Source organism: Zonotrichia albicollis, chromosome 31 (assembly GCF_047830755.1).
Source record: "Zonotrichia albicollis isolate bZonAlb1 chromosome 31, bZonAlb1.hap1, whole genome shotgun sequence".
Classification (NCBI taxonomy): Eukaryota; Metazoa; Chordata; class Aves; order Passeriformes; family Passerellidae; genus Zonotrichia; species Zonotrichia albicollis.
In genome coordinates this window covers 4,875,707-4,895,453 of record NC_133849.1, presented here as the reverse complement: position 1 = coordinate 4,895,453, position 19,747 = coordinate 4,875,707, and the positions used below count along the sequence as shown (strand labels likewise).

Genomic DNA, 19,747 nt, shown 5'->3' with positions numbered 1-19,747 from the left:
AGGAGAAGAAGAAGGGGGCACTGTGCCCTTTTTGCAACAACAACCTTGGGAGCTGTCCCACCTCTCGGCCTGGCTGGACTTCTCCTGAGTTTCAGGTGGTCCCCCCACAGAAGACCCTCACCTGTTTTACAACCACCAGGACAGACAGACGGGGATGTAAGGAGCCTCTCCATCAATGACTGAGACATGGAACCCCCATGTGAAAAGGCCCCACTGCTCCTTCCAAGGACTGGCACTGAAAGCCCCAGCCCGGGGCAGATGTGTGGGGGAGGCAAGCTGACCAAAGCGAGATGTTTGTCTGCAGGTTGTGACCGCTGCACCAAGAAGACAATGGCTCTCGCTTACTGCTGAGAGCATGGACTACCTGTTACATCTATTCCTTATGGTATCTGTATCCCCCCCTCGCAATTTCCAATAGAGTTATCATAATAAAAACCTCTGAGTTAGCGAGAGACTTCAAGATCTCCCCGACGTAACAGGCGGGTCCTTGACTGGACCAAAGGACCAAAGGACTTCGTCTCTACCTTTGGTAGCTCTATCCCCCTCTTTCTCTCTCTCTCTCTCTCTCTTTTGTCTCTCTCTTCCTCTCTCTTTTTCTCTCCCTTAATCCTTCTATCGCATTTTGCTGTGCTCATTCAATAAAGGTTCATTTGTTTCGATTATCATTGCAAACCCCCTTGTACCGTGTCGGTTCTTTTTGCACCCTGACATCAAATCCATGAACCATCACGAAACCCGTCCCTGAGGACGGATCGTGACACCCCCCGAGGACCCCTCCCCAAATTCGCCCCCAAAGCCCCCCCAGCACCTCCAGACCCTGCTAAAACCCCCTCAAGTTCCCTCTAGACCCTCCCCAAATCACCCCCAAACCTCCTCAAGACCCCTCCCCAAATTCCCCTCACGACCCCTCCAGGACCCCTCACCTGTCCCTGCGCCTCCTCAGCAGCTCCCGGAGCCCCCCCGTCCTCTCCCAGCGCCTCTCCCGCTCTCTCCAGCGCCTCCCGGAGGTCCCCGAGGGGGTCCCCGGGGGCGGGGCGGGGAGGTGATGCCCACTCCATGCCCGGCCCCGGGGTCAGGGGGCGCTGCTTCGGGCTCCACTCTGATTGGCTGGAGCGGTGCGGGGAGGGCGGGAGTTTCTGAGGGGAGATTCCCAGTGATTGGTTGGTGTGGAAGGGGCTAGCAGCGGGCCTGTTAGCTAAAGGAGCAAGAAGTAAGAAGAAGAAGAAGCTGATAAGGAGCTTTCTCCAAGGCCGTAACCAAGGAGATCGAGAGAAAGAAGATAAGAGCATTCTGCAGCTGGACGAAGCGATTTTAGAAAGTTAGGTGGAGTCAGAGTAACTTTTCACCAATGGCATGATATTGAATTATTGTGGCCAATAGCTAAGGTAGAAGAAGGGTAAACAACTGGAAAGTGTATAAAAGATCAGCCATTTTCATTAATAAACTGTTGCCAAGTGTTACCAACTGAGACTACTTGTGGTCTCTGCTTTATGTCGTGACCGCCTCGACTGCGACATTTTGGTGACGCCGACGTGATAAGAACGTAGTCGGTGGGGGCCCATACGGGGTCCTAGCAATTGGCAACCGTGACCCACTGGGACGTAGTGGGGGAGGCGGCGTTGGTGCAGCTGAGAGTGGCAGGTGGAAGCCACAGGGAGGTCCGGACCTGATTCCCTCCAATCAAGACACCTGGAAGTAGGTGAGCCACCAACTAGTAATAATGGGACAAAATTTATCTAAAGAGGAAGAAAGTGTTTTGTCTACCTGGAAAGTTTTGTTAAGAAATAAGGGAATTAATACGTCGGACTATGCGCTTCGTAATATATTGCTGTGGGCTAAATCACAGAATTTTGACACTGATCCCGACACAGCATTTAGTGTTAAGGCATGGAAGAAAGTCGGGGACAGACTTTGGCAAGTTATTCGAGCGGGAGATAAAACAGCTGTTGATTTAGCAGTAACCTGGAACTCGCTCTTTGAGGCTTTAAAAGAATGGAAAGTAGAGAGAGAAACGGAGCAAGATGCGGACGAAGAGTCGGGGCTGATAACAGAACCTGACGGGGGGGGCTGAGGCAGAGGGGGCCTCTGAGGTAGAAGGGGGCTCTGATGGGGAACTTGGTGAAGAAAGTTCGGGCGCCATGGGAGTTACCTGGCACGCTGCCAGAGCTTCTGGGAAAGCTGCCAAAGCTTCTGGGAAGGCTGCCAAAGCTTCTGAGAAAGCTGCCAAGGCTTCTGGGAAAGCTGCCAAAACTTCTGGGCAACCTGCCCTAGCCTCTTCTTATCAGACCCCTAAGCCTCCTTATCTCACACCTGCGCAGCAGCTCGCGATGGTGCCTGTATATACTACACCGCTACGCCAGTTAGCTGAAATGTCTTTAGCAGAGAGAAAAACCCAGCCATCTGCCCCCCCGCTTCCCTCCTCTCTGGTCCAGCCGTCCGCCCCCCCGCTCCCCTCTGAGATGCTTGGACAACCTGCAAGGCCGTATCCTCCTTTACCTGACAGTGACAGCAACAGCGAGTCAAGTGATGAGTCTCCTGCAGTAACACCTGTGTTGGGGCAAGGAGCTCTGGTCCCTTCATCTTCTAAGAGCTCTAGCCTTACTGCCCCATGGACTTTGCCTCCATGCCAAGTCACTGTGCTTCCTCGACATCCTCAGGAGTTTTGGGAATTTGTTAGGAGGAAAGCAGTTGAAGAAAAGAATTGGGACATCATAGAAAGGTTAGGTGCTCCAAGAGTACCTCAGGAGAACAGTGCCAATGCAAATGTTGCTTGTGATAACCCTATGGCTTTTCCAGTTTTCAAAGCAGCTCCTGGAGCAGGACAGAATGACAGTCATCACATCTTCGCCTGGAGGGTTGTGCAAGACCTCCAATCAAAAGTAGCTCAGTATGGTATTAATTCCTCAGAGGTAATGCAGTTAATACGTGTGATTAATGCAGATTTGCTTGCACCTTATGATATCACTCATCTTGCTACAATTCTATTCCAGCCAGTACAATATGGTGTATTTCAAGAAACTTGGAGGCGAGTGGCTGAGCGCACGGCTTTAACAAATATGCAGTTGCCTCAACATGACCCTCGTCATGCTGTGGGTATTGATGCCCTACTGGGCTCTGGGCCTTTTGCTAATCCAGATTTACAGGCAAGGTGGGATCCTTCGATTTTGGCACAAGCTCAGCAAATTGGCATGACTGCCTTAACTAAAACAATGGAAATGGCAGCTCCAAAGCAGAAATATGTTACTATACAACAAGGGACGAGAGAACCATTTTTGCAGTTTGCAGAAAAACTTGCTGCCGCCATTGAGAAACAGGTAGATGATGAAACTTTGCGAGAGAAATTGTGTGTACAATTGGCTAAAGAAAATGCAAACCCAGACTGCAGAAAGATTATTGACACTTTGCCTGGGGAACCCACCTTGTCTGAAATGGTTACTGCTTGCTCAAAAGTTGGTTCAGTTGAACATAAAATGGCAGCTCTTGCTGCAGTGTTAAGACCTTCAGCGAAGTGTTATAATTGTGGACAACAAGGGCACGTAAAGTCACAGTGTACTGTCCGGAAAACAACATTTAGGTCAAGTGCAAGCAGTGATGTTGTATGCAACCGTTGTGCTAAATCTGGGCACTATGCTAAGCAATGCAGGAGCAAATATCATGCAAATGGTCAGCTATTGCCGGGAAACCCAAAGAGGAGCGCGAAGGGGCGCGTGGGGAAACAAATACCCCAACAACCACAACAGCAAGTGCGGGTCTTCCCAGCCCTGCAAAGCTACCCATTTGCGAACAATTCTCAGGGGCAACAAGCGGGTCCGCAGGGATTGATATACCCACCGCTGACACAGTAACCATTTTAACAAAAGAAATATGTAAAGTGCCTCTTGATGCCTATGGTCTGATAGGACGGGGATTGAGTGCGGTTTTTGATAGGGAGATCAAGTACTACACTTAGAGGTATTCATGTGCATCTAGGGCTTATTGATGCTGATTATTTAGGGCAGATTCATGCTATGGTATCCATTGATGACCCTCCTGTTACTATTCAGAAAGGAACTTGTATTGCTCAACTTGTACCTTTTGTGAGTTCTGTTCCAAATACAGTGGACCGAAGTCGCGGCACAGGAAGCTTTGGATCGACAGGAGAACCTCAAGTGTTTTGGACTGAGAAAGTAACAGAGAGCCGTCCAGAAAAGACATGCACTCTCACCGCCAGTGGATGTTATCCAGGAACTATATCAGTAACAGGTTTGATTGACACTGGAGCAGATGTCACAATACTCTCACGACTTTGCTGGCCTCAATCCTGGCCTCTTACTCGTGCAAGTTTTGGACTCCTGGGATTGGGTGGTGCTACAACAGGTGGCCTGTCAGCCATTGTAATTAATGTAAAACATCCTGATGGCCAACAAGCTAACATCAGACCCTATGTTGCCGATGCTCCTCAAAGTTTGTGGGGACGAGATTGTTTATCTCAATGGGGTGTCAAAATTACTACGGATTTTTAATGGGGGCCACTGTGTTGCAGGGCAATGAACGTCCAGTTGTACCCCTGACATGGTTGACAGATAAGCCTGTCCGGGTTCGCCAGTGGCCCCTGACTACTGAAAAGCTTACTGCCCTGCAAGAATTAGTTACAGAACAATTGCAAGCAGGACACATTGAGGAATCATTCAGTCCCTGGAACACCCCTGTTTTTGTAATAAAAAAGAAATCGGGAAAATGGAGACTTTTACATGATTTACGGCAGATAAATGCTGTAATGGCAACAATGGGAGCTTTGCAACCAGGCCTTCCTACACCCACGATGATTCCACAGGAATGGCAAATAGTTGTCATTGATCTAAAAGATTGTTTCTTCACTATTCCATTGGCTGAGCAGGACAAAGAAAAATTCGCTTTTACGGTGCCTTCTATAAATCATGCGGAACCTGATAAAAGATATCAATGGAAGGTACTCCCACAAGGCATGAAAAATTCGCCAACTATTTGTCAATGGTTTGTGGCACAGGCCTTGTCAAAAGTGCGGGAGCAATTTAAAAACTGCTACTGCTATCATTACATGGATGATATCTTGTTGGCATCTGACAACAAGCAACAGTTGTCAGCTCTTAGACAATGTGCTGTGACAAATTTGAAAGCCTTTGGTTTGATCATTGCTCCAGAGAAAGTGCAGGAACACATGCCTTGGAAATACCTAGGTATGTTGCTGACCAACACTCAAGTTATACCTCAACCTGTAAAGTTAGACATTGATGTTAAAACTGCTACTGATGTACAGAAATTGGTTGGTTTAATAGGTTGGATTCGATCATATTTAGGCATAACTAATCATCAGATGCTGCCATTGTTTGATTTGCTTTCAGGCATCACTTCCTCCACTGATGAGAGGCAATTGACCTCAGCAGCAAAAAAGACCCTAGAAGAAGTTGAATTAGCCCTAGCACACAAATTTGTTAACAGGATAGATCCCTCTGTTGATGTTCAATTGTTTATTTTGAAGGACCATGAAATACCATGTGGAATACTGTGTCAATGGAATGATAATTGGGAAGATCAGTTGCATATTCTGGAATGGATATTTTTATCTTTCAGATCTCGGAAAACAGCTCCAGGACTTTATGAGCTTTTTGCAGATATTATCATCAAGGGTCGCAGGCGTTGTCATGAGATTTTGGGACAGGACCCTGTGACCATTGTGATACCTGTACAACAGTGGTATTTCGAATGGTGCTTTCAAAATAATCATGAATTGCAATCTGCCTTATCTTGTTTTACAGGCCAAATCTCGTATCATTTGCCTTCTCATCCTGTTCTAACACTGACTAAAGAGATCCCTTTTGAAGGCAAGCAAATTTGTTCTCCTGTTCCAGTGGAAGGTATAACAGTTTTTACAGATGGGTCCGGGAAAACCGGAAAAGCAGCTGTGGCTTGGAGAAAGGATGATCACTGGGAATATCAGACAGTGATTCAGCAGGGATCTCCTCAATTGGTTGAACTTTCTGCTGTTCTTTTGGCTTTTACTTTGTTTCCTGGTTCTGTAAACATAGTTACTGATTCAGTTTATGTTGCCAATTTGGTTAAGCATTTAGATCAAGCAGTGTTGTATAATATTCAAGAGAAACCATTGTTTACCATATTAGTGAAGTTGTGGACAGTTATTGGTGCTCGAAAACATTCTTACTTTATTATGCACATTCGCAGCCATACATCATTACCAGGATTTTTTGCTGAAGGCAATGCCTATGTAGATTCTTTAGTAGCTGCTGCTGCAATCAAAACTGTACCCAATGTGTTGCAGCAGGCAATTTTATCCCATCAATTTTTTCATCAGAGTGCTCAAGCTTTACAGCAGCAATTCAAATTGTCTACTGCTGAAGCAAAGTCTATTCTTTCCTCTTGTCCCGACTGTCATATGACTCATGTTACTCAGTATTATGGTACCAACCCTAGAGGTCTTTCTGCGTTAGAAGAATGGCAAACTGATGTTACAAAAATGCCAGAATTTGGTCGCTTTAAGTATATTCATGTTACAGTTGATACTTTTTCTCATGCAATGGTTGCTTCAGCATTCACAGGAGAAAAAACTCGAGATGCTATTCGTCATTTTTATCATGCCTTTTCTATTCTAGGTGTTCCGTGTCATGTAAAAACAGATAACGGCCCAGCATATGCTTCGCACAAAATGCAAGCATTCTTTCGTGCTTGGGGCATTGAGCATTCAACAGGTATTTCACATGTCCCCACGGGCCAAGCAATTATTGAAAGAGCTCACGGACTTCTTAAACGTCAGGTTCAAAAACAAAAAGGGGGAATGCAACAGGAGCCACCTCAAGTGAGATTAGATAAAGCTGTTTATGTGTTAAACTTCTTGCGTCCCCTACCTGACTCACAGTTATCTCCAATCTTTTGCCATTTTTCTTCTTTGAATTCTAAGCAACCAAATTTCCATAGAAATGTCAAGGTATGGGTCAAGGATTTGATTACTGGTATATGGTCTGGTCCAGTGGAACTGATAACCTGGGGAAGGGGTTATGCTTGTGTTTTGACAGATAATGGTCCTCGATGGGTTCCTGCTCGCTGTGTCAAACCTTACCTAGAGCGTGTGGGAAAGGACAGGATCGATGGTTCTGCAGCTGAAGCAGAGCGTGCGGATGACACTGGCTAAGACCATATATCGGTACTTGAAGATGGATGAAGGACAGGAACAATTGTATTAAGAGTGGGAATTTTGTTGATGGTTGTGATTGTGATTTTGTGTGTCCCCTCTCTGCTTGGGTTTTTGCAAAGGGCCCTGCAAAAATCCATAGCAGCTGTATTTACAGTTCAAAAACAAAAAAGGGGGAATTGTGGAAGGGGCTAGCAGCGGGCCTGTTAGCTAAAGGAGCAAGAAGTAAGAAGAAGAAGAAGCTGATAAGGAGCTTTCTCCAAGGCCGTAACCAAGGAGATCGAGAGAAAGAAGATAAGAGCATTCTGCAGCTGGACGAAGCGATTTTAGAAAGTTAGGTGGAGTCAGAGTAACTTTTCACCAATGGCATGATATTGAATTATTGTGGCCAATAGCTAAGGTAGAAGAAGGGTAAACAACTGGAAAGTGTATAAAAGATCAGCCATTTTCATTAATAAACTGTTGCCAAGTGTTACCAACTGAGACTACTTGTGGTCTCTGCTTTATGTCGTGACCGCCTCGACTGCGACAGGTTGGTTTCAAAGAGGGCGTGGTGATTTACATGGTATGGGCGGGGAGGCGAGCGGTGATTGGTTGGACAGAGGCAAAGAAGGCGGGAGTTGCTGAGGGGAGGCGTGCGGTGATTGGTTGGACCGGAGCACAGGGAGGCCGGCGTCCCTGAGGGGAGACACGCAGTGATTGGTTGGTTTGGGGCAGTACACGCTCCGATTCATTAATTTGGGAGATGAAGCGTGGTGATTGGATGGTTTGGGGCAGGGCACGCTGATATTGGCTGGGAAAAGTCCGGGATTTTTAAGGGACATTCCAGTTTTTTGGGGTAAAACTCTCAGATTTTTAAGGAAAAATTCCCGGTTTTTGCAGAAGAAACATTGCCGGATTTATTGACCCCACATGACCCCAAATAACCCTAATAACCCCAAAACACTCAAAATAAACCCCAAATACCTCAAAAATACCCCAAACATTACCTAAAAGTCCCCCAAATAAGCCCGAACAAATCCAAACAACTCCAAAATAACAAAATAGACCCCCAAATTAAACCTAAAAAACACCAATTGGTTTCAACTACACCTAAAAAACCCCATGTACACCAATATTAACCCCAAGAACCCCAAATAATTCCAAATAACCGCAAATAAACAGAAATAAACCAAGTAACACCTAAGATAAACCCCAAACAGTCCATCAATAACCCCAAATAAACCCCAAAAAAACCCTAAATAAACCCAAGTAAACCCCAAGTAACCCCAGTTCCTCCCATCCCAACCCCAAAACTGATCCCGACCAATCAGAATGCGCAGCACTGATGATGATCCACTTGCTGGGCACAAACTCAGAGCACTGGCCCCACTCAGCGATTTCCAGCCAATCAGTGCCCGGCCCGACTCTGACTCATCGCTTGCCAGGCACAGACCAAGGACTCTCACTGCGGTAAATAGTCAGAGACCAGGCGGGGTAATTTCCAGCCAATCAGAGCGTGTCTCGCTGATGACTCTTCAGTTGCCAGGAGCGGAATTAGAGAGGGGGGGGAAGGTGACCCTGGTGATGGGCTGGGGACCCCAAATTAATCCAAAACGGGGTCGGGACCCCAAAACGGAGCAGGAGGGGCTTGGAGCCCCCAAAACCAAACACGGGGGAACGATCGGAAAGGGGAGCGAGAACAGGGAAAAGAGGGTCGGGACCACAAAATTGAGCTGGGAAGGGGATGGGACCCCCAAATTGAGGTGGGAGGGGAATGGGACCGCCAAAATTAAGCTGGGAGAGGTATGGGATCCCATATATGAGCTGGGAGAGGGATGGGACACCCCAAATTGAGCTGGGACAGGGGTGGGACCCCAAAAAGGATGAAGCCAATTTTGTTCCAAGAATAAGTAAATGAGTTTATGGATATGCAAAGAGTCTATGAATATGAAACAGGCTGATGTCATGTGAGATAAGAACCAAGGAGCAAAGGTTGTTATGGCCACCAAGACCCCCCAGTTATTTTCGGGGACACTCCTCAATTATTCTGCCTTGATTACATCAGCCTGTTGCATATTCATAGACCCTCATGCATAACCTTAAACTCATTTACATATTTCATGAACTATTTTACATGGCGAATCCTTTGATTACTACTACTACTATTAGTAATAATACTACTACTAATAAAAATAATTTGAAATTAAGGGGCTCTCAGGAAAAGCTATGGGAGTAGAAATAACAGTTTTTTATTAGGAAAAAATAAAAATACAAATGCAGTAGTACAAACAAATAAACAGCAGTGACAGAATCAGAATCCCCCGGGAATCCAGTGAAAAAGGTTGATCCTCTTGGAATCCAGTGGGAAAAGGGCTGATCCTTTGGGAATCCATTTCCTACCACTCAAAGGCAGGGCACAGGAAGGGCCGTGGAGTTTTCATAGGGTATCCCAAGGGTGGAGTTGGGGTTTGGGTCAGGGAAGGAGTTCTTATCAACATAAGAAGGGTGAGATCAAATTCCTGCCTCTTAGCAACAGCACCACTCCACACAGAACATGTCCCCAAATCCTAAATTCCCTCTAAAACAACTGAGAAATTATGCAATATCAGATATATTCAATGAATTTCCTTAATTTAAACCAGTTTTGGGTGTCCTTAAAGGATGAAGGTGAAGCAGAGGAAAATTAAGACCAAAGCAAAAGGTGAAGCAGCCAGGTTTGTTCCCACCATGGATCACAGGGAATGTGAGTGACCAGGGCTGTGCCCAAAGTGCCTCCTCCAGTGGGGGATAGAGCTGGAGCAGCGCACGAAGCTCTGCCCGCACTCGGGGCACTCGCAGGGCTTCCCTTACCGGTGCCTCCGTTGGTGTCGGGTCAAGTTAGAGCTGACAGAGAAGTTCTTCCCACACTGGGGACACTCGTAGGGCCTCTCCCCTGTGTGGATGCGCCGGTGGGTGACGAGGGTGGAGTTGTACTTGAATCCCTTCCCGCAGTTGGGGCACTGGAAGGGCCTCTCCTCTCTGTGAATCCGATAGTGCTGGAGGAGATTGGAGCTGTTCTGAAACCTCTTCCTGCATTTATCACACTCATAGGGCCTCTCCCCAGTGTGGATGCGCCGGTGCCTGATGAGGTTGGAGTTGCGCTTGAATCCCTTCCCGCAGTCGGGGCACTGGAAGGGCTTCTCCTCTGTGTGACTCTGATAGTGCTGGAGGAGAAGGGAGCTGGTCAGAAACCTCTTCCCACACTTGGAACACTCGTAGAGCCTCTCCACAGTGTGGATGCGCGGGTGGGTGATGAGGTGCGAGTTCTGCCTGAAACCCTTCCCACAGTCAGGGCATTGGAAGGGCCTCTCCTCTGTGTGAATCCGATAGTGCTGGAGGAGATCAGAGCTGGTCAGAAAGCTCTTCCCACACTTGGAACACTCATAGGGCCTCTCCCCAGTGTGGGTCCTCTGGTGCCTGATCAGGTGGAAGCTCTGGCTGAAGCTCCTCCCACACTCGTAGGGTTTCTCGCCAGTGTGGACCCTCTGGTGAACAATCACGTCGGAGTTCCGCCTGAAGCTCTTCCCACACTCCACGCACGTGTGGGGCTTCTCCCCATCATGCGGCTGATCATGGAGCACCAGCTCCGAGCTCTGGCTCCGTCTCCGGCCGCCTTCCCGGCCCAGGCTGGCTCTTTCCCCCTCAGATCCCCGCCGGCTGCGTTTGCAGCCCCTCCTCGTGCGGCATCTCCGGGACTTTTCCTCCCTGTTGGCTTCCTGTGCCGTGGAGCTGCTCAAAACGGCCTCTTCCACCAGGTTCTGCCGCGGGCATTTGTCCTCCCTGCTCTCCATGCTCAGCTCCTGCTCTGGGGAAGGAAGGACAAGGACAGGATGGGATTTGCCTCCGTGCCACAGGCAAGGGCAAGGAGATCCCCCAGGGCTGAGCTGCAGCCGGGGCCGTGCTGGGCTGGGAGATGGAGCAGCACAGAGGGGAAAGGGGCACTGACTTCCTCCTCACGTGCCTCTGTGTCCCGGGGCATCTTCCTCTTCCTCGCAGCCTCCCAGGCCATGGCAATGGGAAATCCTGGTTTGGGGAAAACAAGGGATGAGCGCGTTTGTAGGAGCGTCGGGGGGTAGGACGGTCGGGACGGACGGAGACGAGAGAGCTCTGCAGCCAGGGCGTGGAACTTGCGGTTTATTGCAAAGGGCCTGGGTGCAGTGCCCTGCTTGGAGCTGCCAGGCACAGCTCGGAGCAGGCCTGAGAGAAGAGAGGGGTAGAGAGGGTGAGAGGGTAAGAGAGTAAGAGGAGAGGAGCATAAGAGAGTAAGGGTCCCATTACAATAGAATAAATTTTCTTCTGTGTTGAATATACTATTTCTCACTAACCAATCTAGTACAAGATACAAATCCTATAGCTTTTACATACAGCCTATAAGAATCATTACATCCCATACTGTGTTACATTTTACACTCTAAAAACTCTTCTTTGGACCCCTTCTGCTGAGCCAGTAGGGTCTGCGGTGACCCTTTGATCTGTCTGCAAGCAGAGGGAATTGTTTCATCAAAAGGGGAATTACCTTCAGCTGGGCCACACCATTGTTTTCCCGTTGTTCACTAACTGAGGTATCTCAAAGCTTGCTTTCATTTCAGTCTTCCTTATACTTTCTATATTCTAAAAATCTTTTCCCAGATAATCATATTTATAAGGCTTTCCTGTTTCACCTTCCCCAACACACATTGAGTTTGAAGGTCCCTTTTGCCCAAGTCCATCTGTACAAGTCACCGGCAACCTCGTCTCCAGGAAAACCTCACAAACACCAACATTCAGCCTGAAAAAGCCTCCCAGGAGTTCCTCGTCCCTGGTCTCTCCCCTCTGGTGTTCAGAGGTTCCCCCCTGTCCCAGCTGGTGGTGGTCACGCTTGGACTGGGGGTCCCCCTTCTCCTCGGTGCCCGCCCTGCCCAGGCTGCTGGCAGTCCCAGCAATGCCAAAAGCTCCCCCCGCTTCGCTCTCCCCATTTCAGGATGCCGGGGCTGTTTGGGCTCCCGGGCTCCCTTCTCCCCTCATTCTCTGCTCGGGGCTGCAGCGGCTCCAAGGAGTCCCCCCTGCCCCTCTCCAGGCTCTTGAGGCTCCCGCCAATGGCGGCGCTCCCCCCTCTCTGGGCTCCCCACTTTGGGCTCCTGGGGGACACAGGGCTCTGCTCCTCCAGGCTGCCTCTGCCGGCAGCCGCCACCGCCACCCCCCGATGTCCCCCCAAGGGGCCTTTTCCGCTCAGCCTTGGACTCCTTCATTCTCCAAACATCCCCAAAAACCCCAACTCAGGAACCCCCCAGGATATCTGGGCCCAGTTTCCGCTCCCCGCTCACAGGTTCGCTGGGGGGACAATGATCCCACAGGTGGGGGCTGCGAATTCAGGCAGGGATCGACCGCGTGGTTCCCTCAGCTCAGCCTCGATCCGCCTTTGTCCCTCCTCTTCCTCCCCACTCCTCCCCTTCCATCCCCCATCCTCCTCCCTCTCTGTCTTATCCTCATCTCCTTTTCCTCTTCCATCCCTCCCCTTCCATCCCATCTCCTCCTCCTCCCTAACCCCACCTCCTTCTCCTCCTTCCATCCCTGCTCTCTGCCTTTATCCCTCCCCCTACTCCTCCTCCCTAACCCCACCTCCTCCTCCCCCTTTGTAATGAGTTAATGTCTTAGTTTGTTCATCAACTTGCTAAAGACTATGAAAAGGGGAAAAGCCAATAATAGAAAAACCGCAAAGAAAGATGTAACAAGCTAGTATGTTGCAAGATGAATATTACGGGCTAATATACTGCAAAATAAATCTCATAAGGCCTAAACTGGAAAATGTTAGAAGCTAATATCTTGAAAGGCTAAGTAAGCAATGTGTAACTATACGTACCTATGTGCCTATTGTTTGCCGAGGAGTAAGGGGCAAGGCCGTTGACAACGGTAGCGGGCCTGCTATGATTGATAGCACAATATTTGCTTATCTGCTGAGTATGCTTAAAGTTCCAGGAACCAGACCAACCATACCAACTAAGGAAAGGTTGACCGTGGGGCAAGAAGAAGAAGACTACCGGCCTTCATCCTCTGACCACCGGGAGGCAGACTACGACCGCCTAGCAACAGGAGGAGAATGCACAGAGTACTACCCTGAAAGACACGCCAACCCGGAAGCAGGACTGTATATAAACCCCACGAAATACCAGAAGCGGGCGGCAGTTGGCGGAGCGGAGACTCCCCTGTCGCCCAGCGCTGATTTGCTTTTTGCCTTGCTTGCTGTAATCAATAAAAATTGTTAATCTGATTATACTCACTTGGCAGACTGACCACTCCAATTTATAACACCCTTCATCCCTGCCCTGCCCTTTCCTCCCTCCTCCTCCCCCAGCAGCAGCCACACCCTCGCTGCCCCGTTCCCGCAGCCCTCGCAGCCGCGGCAGGAGCGGGGATGGAGCCGGGACAGGTCGGGATGGGCAGCGCGGGGCTCTCGGCTGCTCCAGCCGCTGTGGGCGGGGGAACGCGGCCCGGGCCAAAGGAGAGGCAAACTGGGCAAACTGGGGGCACATCACAAAGCTAAGGATGCAGAAGAAAATGGAGCTGAAAGAGTTATGTTAATATTAACTCCAAACGATGAAAAAATGGAAATTCCAAACTTTATGGAAGCAGAGAAAAAAGAATTAAAAAAGACAGGAAGGGAACAAGATAAATCAGGGAAATGGAAACTTCTTGATAGAAGAAAATTTCTTAATAAAATGTGCTTCTAAGAAAATATTAGAAGACATGCATCAGAAAACCCACTGGGGTACTCAAGCTTTGTGCGATCATTTTCTAAGGAACTATGGGTGCACTGGGATTTTAGGAGTTGCAAAGGAAATAACTGAAAGATGGTTAATTTGCCATACGATAAAAAGGTGAAGAGGAAAACAATATTAGAGGTCATGAGGTAGCTCATCGACCATTTCAAAGTATCCAAGCATAAGTTTGGTTTTGTTAGGCTCTAGATTTATTTGTAAAATACCCCATACAATATAGAAGAGAATATGCCATATGTTGGACAGAGGATTTTAGAAGAATAAAAAAGTTTGAAGTTTTGAAGACCCGAGTAAAAACAAGAAAAGAAAAAGGGAAAGGGAAGGGAACAAGAGGAAAAATCAGAAAGAGAGTGGGATCCTCTGCAGCTCTTGCCCCCTCCGTTCGCGGCCCAGGCGCCTGTCCCGGGTCCCGGCTCGCTGCCCGCCTCAGCTCCGCCTGCCCCGCTTTCCATCCCAGGTGTGGCCTCACTGCCCAGGGCAGCTCCACCTGCCCCGGCGCTGTCGCTCAATTTGTGTGCCCTGCTCCCACTGCCTGGCCCGCGGCCGCTCTGCCGCCCATGCTGGGCAAGATGGGGGTTGCTCTGTCCTGCCGCCTGCTCTGAGCTCACCGCGCCCACCGCACCCAGGGGGGGTCCCAGCCATCCCATCCCCGCCTGCCCTGCCCGTGCCACCTGCGCTGGGCACCGCCGCTGCTGCCGGCCTCTCCCACCTGCCTTTGCTCTGCCGGGACCCGCCGGATCAGCCGCCATCAGCCATCTGGGGGCTGCCCACGCTCCGCCTCGGGCTCCACGGGAAGATCCCCCTCTGCCGATTCCGGCAGCAGACCCTGCCCACACTCCCACCGAGCCTCGGCGGGATATCCTCCCCTGACCCCGTCCTGTTCTGAGTTACGTCCCCTTGGTAACCACAGCTCCGGCTGTTCAGGGATACTCTCTCTCTCTACAGGAAGCACCTTATCGAAACACTAGGACCTCAGTTAAAAGGCAGCCCTCTACAAATTCTTTCCCAAAACACGGGAGAAAGGCTATAGAAGGGAAAAAAGTGAAAGAGTTAGATGAAGGGATTGCTCTATTTCCGTTCAGAGAGGTTCCCATGGGAGGGATGCGCTGCCCCGCCCCGCGGGAGCCACCAGCGCCCCTGCCGGCCGTGCCCAGAACTGCACCCAAGGGGAAAGCGCCGCAGCCCAAAGGCCGGGACTGGCTCCGGGCTCTGTTTGCTGTCAGTGCCGCAGCTGTTGCTGTTTGTTTGCTTTATTACACACACTAGTAAAGAAATCTTATTCTTATTCCCATATCTTTGCCTGAGAGCCCCTTCATTTCACTAGTCTAAAAATTAAGAGGGAGGGGGTTTGCTTTCTCCATTCCAAGAGAGGCTTTTTCTGCCTTCCTGAGCAGACACCTCTCTTGTAAAGCAAGACAAGCACCCACAGGCACTGAGGAGGCTGCAGGAGGGGCACAAGAAGGCCCTGCAGCACTTGGGCACAAAGGCACAGCAGGTGAATGCAAGAAGGGAGCAGCAAAAGGCCAAGCTGAAGGCAAAGGCCAAGCTGAAGGCAAAGGCCAGGGCACAGTTCCTACAGCCCCTGAGGGATCAACCCCAGGGCCCAAGGGGCCCCAGCACCCAGGGCACGGCTCGGCCACAAGCACCTGGCACAGGCATTGCCCTCCTCGGCAGGGGAGAGCCCACCCAAACAGCCCCTGGCAAGGAACCAGGGCTCCAGCTGCAGGGCACAAGGACACTGCAAGCACAGACAGCAGCACCCTCAGCACCAGCAAGTCCACCCCTTGATGGACATGGATTGCCAGGGCTGTCACAGCTCCCATCACACCAAGGACCCTCCACACTGCAGCCCTTGAGAACATTCATGGTGGGTTTGCATTGAGAGGAGGCATTTCCTGATGGACACAGGGGCCTCTCAATCCACTCTGAATCTTTGACATATGGGGGGGGGGGAAATGCTAGAAATATGTTTGATTAGTGAGGAGATAAGTGGGAAAGATGAGTGTTTTTATTCAACCACTATTGGTACATGTGGGAGAAGGATTTGAAATGCATGAATTTTTACTTGGCCCTAATTGTTATCATGATTCACTGGGAAGGTATTTGATCACTAAACTTGGGAGGCAAATTAATATTATAAAAGGTGATAGAGGGGCCAGTTCTATTGTACCTCTGAGTCAAATGTCAGGCAAGGCTTATGCTCAAGTGAACCCTGAAGTGTGGGTAGCTCCAGGGAAAGAGAGAAATTTAGATATGGAGTCGCTCTGAAGCAACCAGGACAAGTGGTGTCTAAAAGCAACACCCTGTTCCAGGGGAGGGAAGGAAGGGGAATCAGACACAGCGCAGGTCACCGCCCCATGCTCAGCTCAACCCGCGCAGCTCTGGGTGCTTGTGAGAGCCTGGCACTGAAATGGCCTGAGCAGGAAGGCTTCAATATCTTCTGCTGACACCATGGCACCTAACAGGGGGGCAAAAGCAATTCTCACTGCTTCAGCAACCACTGGAGCAGATATCAAGGCACATTCTCCCACAGCAAGCTGGGCTGGCACAGAGCCTTCCCTGGCACTTTGCTGCTGCCAACACCCAGCCAGGACATCGGCTCCTGCCCAAGGAGTGCAAAGCAGCACCACTGGTGGCCAAGGGGCCCATGCCAAGTGTCCCTGAGGCCAGAAACAGCCGCCGCCACAGCTCAACACGGGGGGACCCCTCAGCCTGGCCTCAAGGGCTCTGAAGCCACGGAGATTTGCACTTCCCGCCCGCAGCAGGAGGATGGGAGGCCGCCCCTGAGCCTGCCCTGAAGGCAACGCAGCAGCAGCCAGGGCTCCACAGCGGGCCAAGCCCCTGCGCCTGCCCACAGATGCTCGGCTGGAATCCTCTGCAATCCTGGCCACCCTCCTCTGCCATCTCCAGCCACTGGGGCCAAGCCTTGCTGCCACTGCTGCAGCTTCAGCGCTGCCTGGGCCTGCACTGCCACAGCTGCTGGGGAACACCAGGGCACAATTCCACTCTGGGGCTCACTCACACCCACACTCTGGGCTGCCGGTGATTGTAGTACTGCAAAATGTACCGATTTCGGTTCTTTTAAACATTATTTCCCTACTCAGGCTTGGTTTTCTTTGCCTTGGGGAAATGACTTTTAAAGGTTTTTTTTTAAGGGGTGTTACACTGCTAAATGGAGATGAGTTTAACACCTGAACAGACTGGGAACAGCACAAAAGACACCCACAGAGAAAACGACCAGCAACAAAACATCAACATTGCCCAGCAGCAGGAAGAGAAGCTTCATTCCAGGCAGCCTCCACAGGAGCTTTAGAAATGCAAATGAACACTGCTGGGCAAAGTGTGGACAATGCACCTGGGTCTCTTGCCTGGGGCAGGAATTGGGCTGATTCCCTCTGCCCCTCACCCCAAGCTCTGCCTGCTGGCACTGATGGAATTTGCACAGCTCAAGGCAGAGCCCAGGGGGAGGATATCTGACCCTGCAACACAAACGGGTGAAGCTGCAAAGGGAAACAGCACATGGAGAATGTTGGGAAAACTTCACTATTAATAAATGGAGGGGAATCATCCCTCTGCCCACTCCAACATGTGCTGTCACTGTCTGTGTGATGTAGCATATACTAGAGTACTGGGGTTTTTTCCTACCAAATATTCAGGGAAATCAGTTGGGAATCCAAGGATTTGATTATTTAATTAGAGAAAAGCAGTCAATTGATGCAGCCCTGGCTGGAGAGGGCAGCGAAAAATTGAAAATGATGAACGGCCAGCAGAACAAATTCTACAACCCCATGGACCAGGCCCTGGGAACCCGAACCAATTCATATCAGGAGCCACAGAACCCATTTCTCATTTCAATGGCATCATTAGATTATAAGCTGTCCTCGGAATAACCAACCAGACAGCTCCGGCTCCTGACCTTCCTGCTGACCAATCCACTGAAATGAGGAACACAACCCTAAACAATGGGATGGGATCAGATCATCTGTTAGCAGAAACAGGAGGAGTTTGTGGAAAATTAAATGACACAAACTGGTGTTGGCAAAAAGATGACAAAGGAAAAGTAGTAAAACAGATATCAAACGAAATAAGAAAGCAGCTCATGTAGGGATTCAAGTGCGGAAAGGATGGGAATGGGACACGGTTTTGTGGCTCCCTGGCAGACCATGGATTAAACCAATGCTGTTTCTCCTCTGATGTGCTGCAGCAACTCTCATCGTTTTACCATGCTCCACACCTTGAGAGTGCAGCTCATTCAGCAGCTGAGCGAGGGGCCAGGGATTTGTAGATAAGGAAGCAACGGGCGAAACCATCAGCTTCAATAAATGTTACTAATTAACATGGACTGCTGCTCACAGAAAGTCACGCTAAATTCCTGAACTTCCAGAAGAACAAGGATTTAACAGAGCCATGAATATCGGCTGTTTTACAAAAGTGGGGGTGCACATTAACGAGGACATGCAGTTGGCGGATCGGAAAGTCTGAACCTTCCAAGCACCTCAGGCAGTGGGCAAAGGGAGAGGGAGATGAGGCCGGGAAAATGAGGATAAAAAGGAGGCTGCGAACTACAACAATGGCAGAGAGCGCACGGCAAATGCCCCACGGCCTCTCCCTCTGCCCAGCAATAAAGTCACTTTTACAGGACTCCTCTGTCTCCTCTGGGCACAGAAACCTCCGGCCACGGGAATTTCCCCGCACAGCCCCGGGCACGGGGCTGCCCCCTCTGTCCCAGCCACAGCAACCGGGCCGAGCCAGCGCTGCTCCGGCAGCGGCTCCTGCCGAGGCAGCGGCCGCAAGGAGACCGCGGGCAGCCGCTCCCGCAGCGCCCTCACGCCAGCGGCAACACGGGCCGGACACGGCACAACGAACCCGCCCGAGCCCCCTGCCGCCCCCGAGGCCCGCAGCCAGCCCCGAGCCCCCGCACAACCCAGCGCGGCTCCCACCTGTGCTGCGGCCGCCTCCGAGCTCCGCCGCCGCCTCACCGCGCTCCGGCCCCTGCCGCTGCTCCTGGGCCCGCACACACGCTCCTCGTCAATGGCGCCGCTGGCCAGGCACGGCCGCCCTCAGCCCGCCACCAGGACCCTGCTCCGCCCCGCCCCCACTAATCAGCGCGCCACAACCACGACTGACGGCACCATCGCCCAATCGCAGCCAGGGGCGGGCTCTGCACACGGCACAGCCCCGCCCATCGCTCTCAGGGCCCTCCGGGCTGTGAGAGGGCAGAGCCGGAGTTGAGGCACAGCCCTGGAACGGGCCCGGGCCCGAGGGGGATTTAGCTGAAAACACAAACAAACTTCTCTGCAGCTCCCGCCACGGCTTTCCCGCCACTGCGGCTTCGGTCGCTCCGGCTCAGGGGGAAGCCCTGGAGCCTCACTTCTCCTACCCCTAATTAGGAGCATCAGGGCTTTGCTTTGATTTCCCCCAAAAACGGGAAAACTGTCCAAATCCCTGTGGATGAGTGGGGGGTGGGAGAGATTTCTGACAGAAAACTCCAAAAACTCAGAGCAGGATAATGAGAAGTAAGTGAGGACCCTTAAATCCAGCTTTCCCCCACGCCTCCTTCCTTCCAGCTGCACCTCCTACCCCGGCAGTGCCGCAGATAGGGAATGGGGCCGGGCTCAGTTCATGCCCCGGGGCTTCTCCCTCTGCTCAGGGACAGGAGTCGTTCCCCTGCTGCACCCTGGGCTCTCTCCCACCGGAGACTTCTCCAGGAACTTCTCCGAGCTGAGTCCATCCCACGGGGCACAGCCGCCTCCAAGTGCTGCAGCGTGGGTCACTGTGCCCCAGTTTCTCAGTGCTAATCTCAGGGGAC

General features: G+C 50.9%; 2 protein-coding genes across 2 annotated transcripts in view; both read right to left on the bottom strand.

The window, feature by feature from the left end:
* LOC141725838 (uncharacterized) overlaps positions 1–19,747 on the bottom strand; it is a 195,119-nt gene that overhangs the window by 154,444 nt on the left and 20,928 nt on the right. The window lies entirely within an intron of this gene.
* Positions 1,864–19,130, bottom strand: LOC102060780 (uncharacterized). Its single transcript, XM_074529995.1, has 3 exons — positions 18,879–19,130; positions 11,130–11,206; positions 1,864–10,988 (listed from the first exon to the last, which is right to left on the bottom strand). The coding sequence occupies exon 3, from the start codon at positions 10,972–10,974 to the stop codon at positions 9,991–9,993; it is 984 nt and encodes a 327-aa protein (XP_074386096.1). The 5' UTR covers positions 10,975–10,988; positions 11,130–11,206; positions 18,879–19,130; the 3' UTR covers positions 1,864–9,990.

What these genes read in the sequence shown, in the direction of transcription:
- LOC102060780 (XM_074529995.1), bottom strand. Translation starts at nt 10,974, where the DNA reads ATGGAGAGCAGGGAGGACAAATGCCCGCGGCAGAACCTGGTGGAAGAG.